This window comes from Lithobates pipiens, unplaced genomic scaffold, assembly GCF_037356315.1.
Source record: "Lithobates pipiens isolate NorthernLeopardFrog02 unplaced genomic scaffold, aLitPip1_a1.2 Scaffold_8, whole genome shotgun sequence".
Taxonomy (NCBI): Eukaryota; Metazoa; Chordata; class Amphibia; order Anura; family Ranidae; genus Lithobates; species Lithobates pipiens.
This window is the reverse complement of record NW_027507903.1, coordinates 457,219,642-457,221,515: the sequence shown is the minus strand read 5'-3', so window position 1 is coordinate 457,221,515 and position 1,874 is coordinate 457,219,642. Positions and strand designations below refer to the sequence as shown.

General features: G+C 46.6%; 1 protein-coding gene across 1 annotated transcript in view; it reads right to left on the bottom strand.

Annotated features, from left to right (window-relative positions):
- Nucleotides 1–384, bottom strand: part of RIC8B (RIC8 guanine nucleotide exchange factor B) — a 100,694-nt gene extending 100,310 nt beyond the window's left edge. Inside the window, exon 1 of the mRNA XM_077468465.1 lies at nt 143–384. Within this exon, the coding sequence (XP_077324591.1) occupies nt 143–226 (84 nt within the window). The 5' untranslated portion in view covers nt 227–384. The remainder of the gene's footprint in view (nt 1–142) is intronic.
- Between the last annotated feature and the right edge of the window lie 1,490 nt (nt 385–1,874).

Here is a 1,874-nt window from a genome sequence, read left to right as displayed (position 1 = left end):
GACACGCAGTGGTGCAGCCAGTCACACGGGGGGGGGACACGCAGTGGTGCAGCCAGTCACACAGGGGGGACACACAGTGGTGCAGCAAGTCACACAGGGGGGACACACAGTGGTGCAGCCAGTCACACAGGGGGGACATTACCTGCTCATTGTACGCCTTCAAGGCTGCTGCCGTCTCTTCGTGGTTCCCGGCGCTGACTTCCACCAGCAGAGTGCTGAGGTCCATATCTGTGCCGGAAGTGAAGGGAACTTACTAAATAAACTACAACCAAATCTATCCCTCTTTATACTAACAGACTCCCTGTCTGCGCTTGCGCACGATCCCTCAACTCAACCTGAAAACTGCTGCACTGCTCCACCTATCCTGAGCATACATAAACAAGGCTACGGCTTTAACTAACATGATCATTCAAAAGAAAACCCACCTAACATGCTAGTAAGCCTCCATCCTACTCATTGTAATCATTGGCTGGAAGCAAGGTCATTGTTTCCGTATTGCGCATGCTCACACACTACATAGCAATTGAGTTCAATGGAAAGTCCGTGTCCGCCATATTTTCGAAGCTCGGAGCCTTTTATTTGAAAGCTGCGTCTCACTACAAATGGCATTGTTACTGCAGACAGGATTTTTTATAAGTTGTAATAAACTTTTGTTATCTACATTCAATAGTAAAAAGGTGAACGAGAATTACAGAAGTATTTCAAAAGCCAAACATATCCCCATTCTGATATTCCTCTGGTGGGTTGTCGGCAGAGTCACCTCTCATCCCACAGCAGCTGTAGAGTCAGTCAGGTAAGTCATTTGCTAACAACATTGGCCATACCTCCCAACTGTCCCTAATTTGGAGCAATGTCTCTCTGTCCCTCATTCCTCCTCATTTGTCCCACATTTTGGTCTGATCTATATAGATGTATATAAAATGCACTTTTTATCTATCGAAAAGTGTTTCCCAGTGCTAAACCTTTCATGTGATTTCCAAATTGCTGCATTTGTAAATTCCAAAAGCCAATATAACGGAATAGTAGTGGTAAAAAAACACTTGTGGGTTTAACCAATTTTGTATAATTCTCCTTTAAGGGGCGTGGCAAGGGTGTGTGTCCTATGCCTGCATACTTTTGCTGATAGGTGTCCCTCATTCCCATCTCAAAAAGTTGGGAGGTATGGCATTGGCGCCTCACCCAATACCAATGGATCCTTCCTGGCATCATTGGCCCCTCACCAATACTAATATCTCTTTCCTGGCATCATTGGCCCCTCACCAATACAAATGCCTCCTTCCTGGCATCATTGGCCCCTCTCTAATACCAATGGATCCTTCCTGGCATCATTGGCCCCTCACCAATATTAAAGTCTCCTTCCTGGCATCACTGACTCCTCACCAATACCAATGGATCCTTCCTGGCATCTTTGGCCCCTCACAGATACTAAAGTCTCCTCCTGGCATCATTGACCGCTCACCAATACCAATGGATCCTTCCTGGCATCATTTGTCTCTCACCAATAATAATAGATACTTCCTGGCATCATTGCCCCCTCACCGATACCAATAGATCCTTCCTGGCATCATTGCCCCCTCAGCAATAGATCCTTCCTGGAAACATCCCCCCACCCATTGACACCAGTGTCAGCTTTTTGACACCAATGGCCCACTATCATATGAATGTACCCTCCCAACGCCAATGACTCCTTCCTGGCTCCAGTAGATCCCACCAACACTAGTAGTCTTCTTTCTAAAATCAATGCCCCCTCCCACCAATGCTAATGCCTTCACCCATCAACATCATTGGCCCCTCACTAATACAAGTAGATCCTTTGCCACCCCCCCCCCCCCCCAATACCAATGTCTCTCCAGAAGTTACTAATGTCTTTTCAT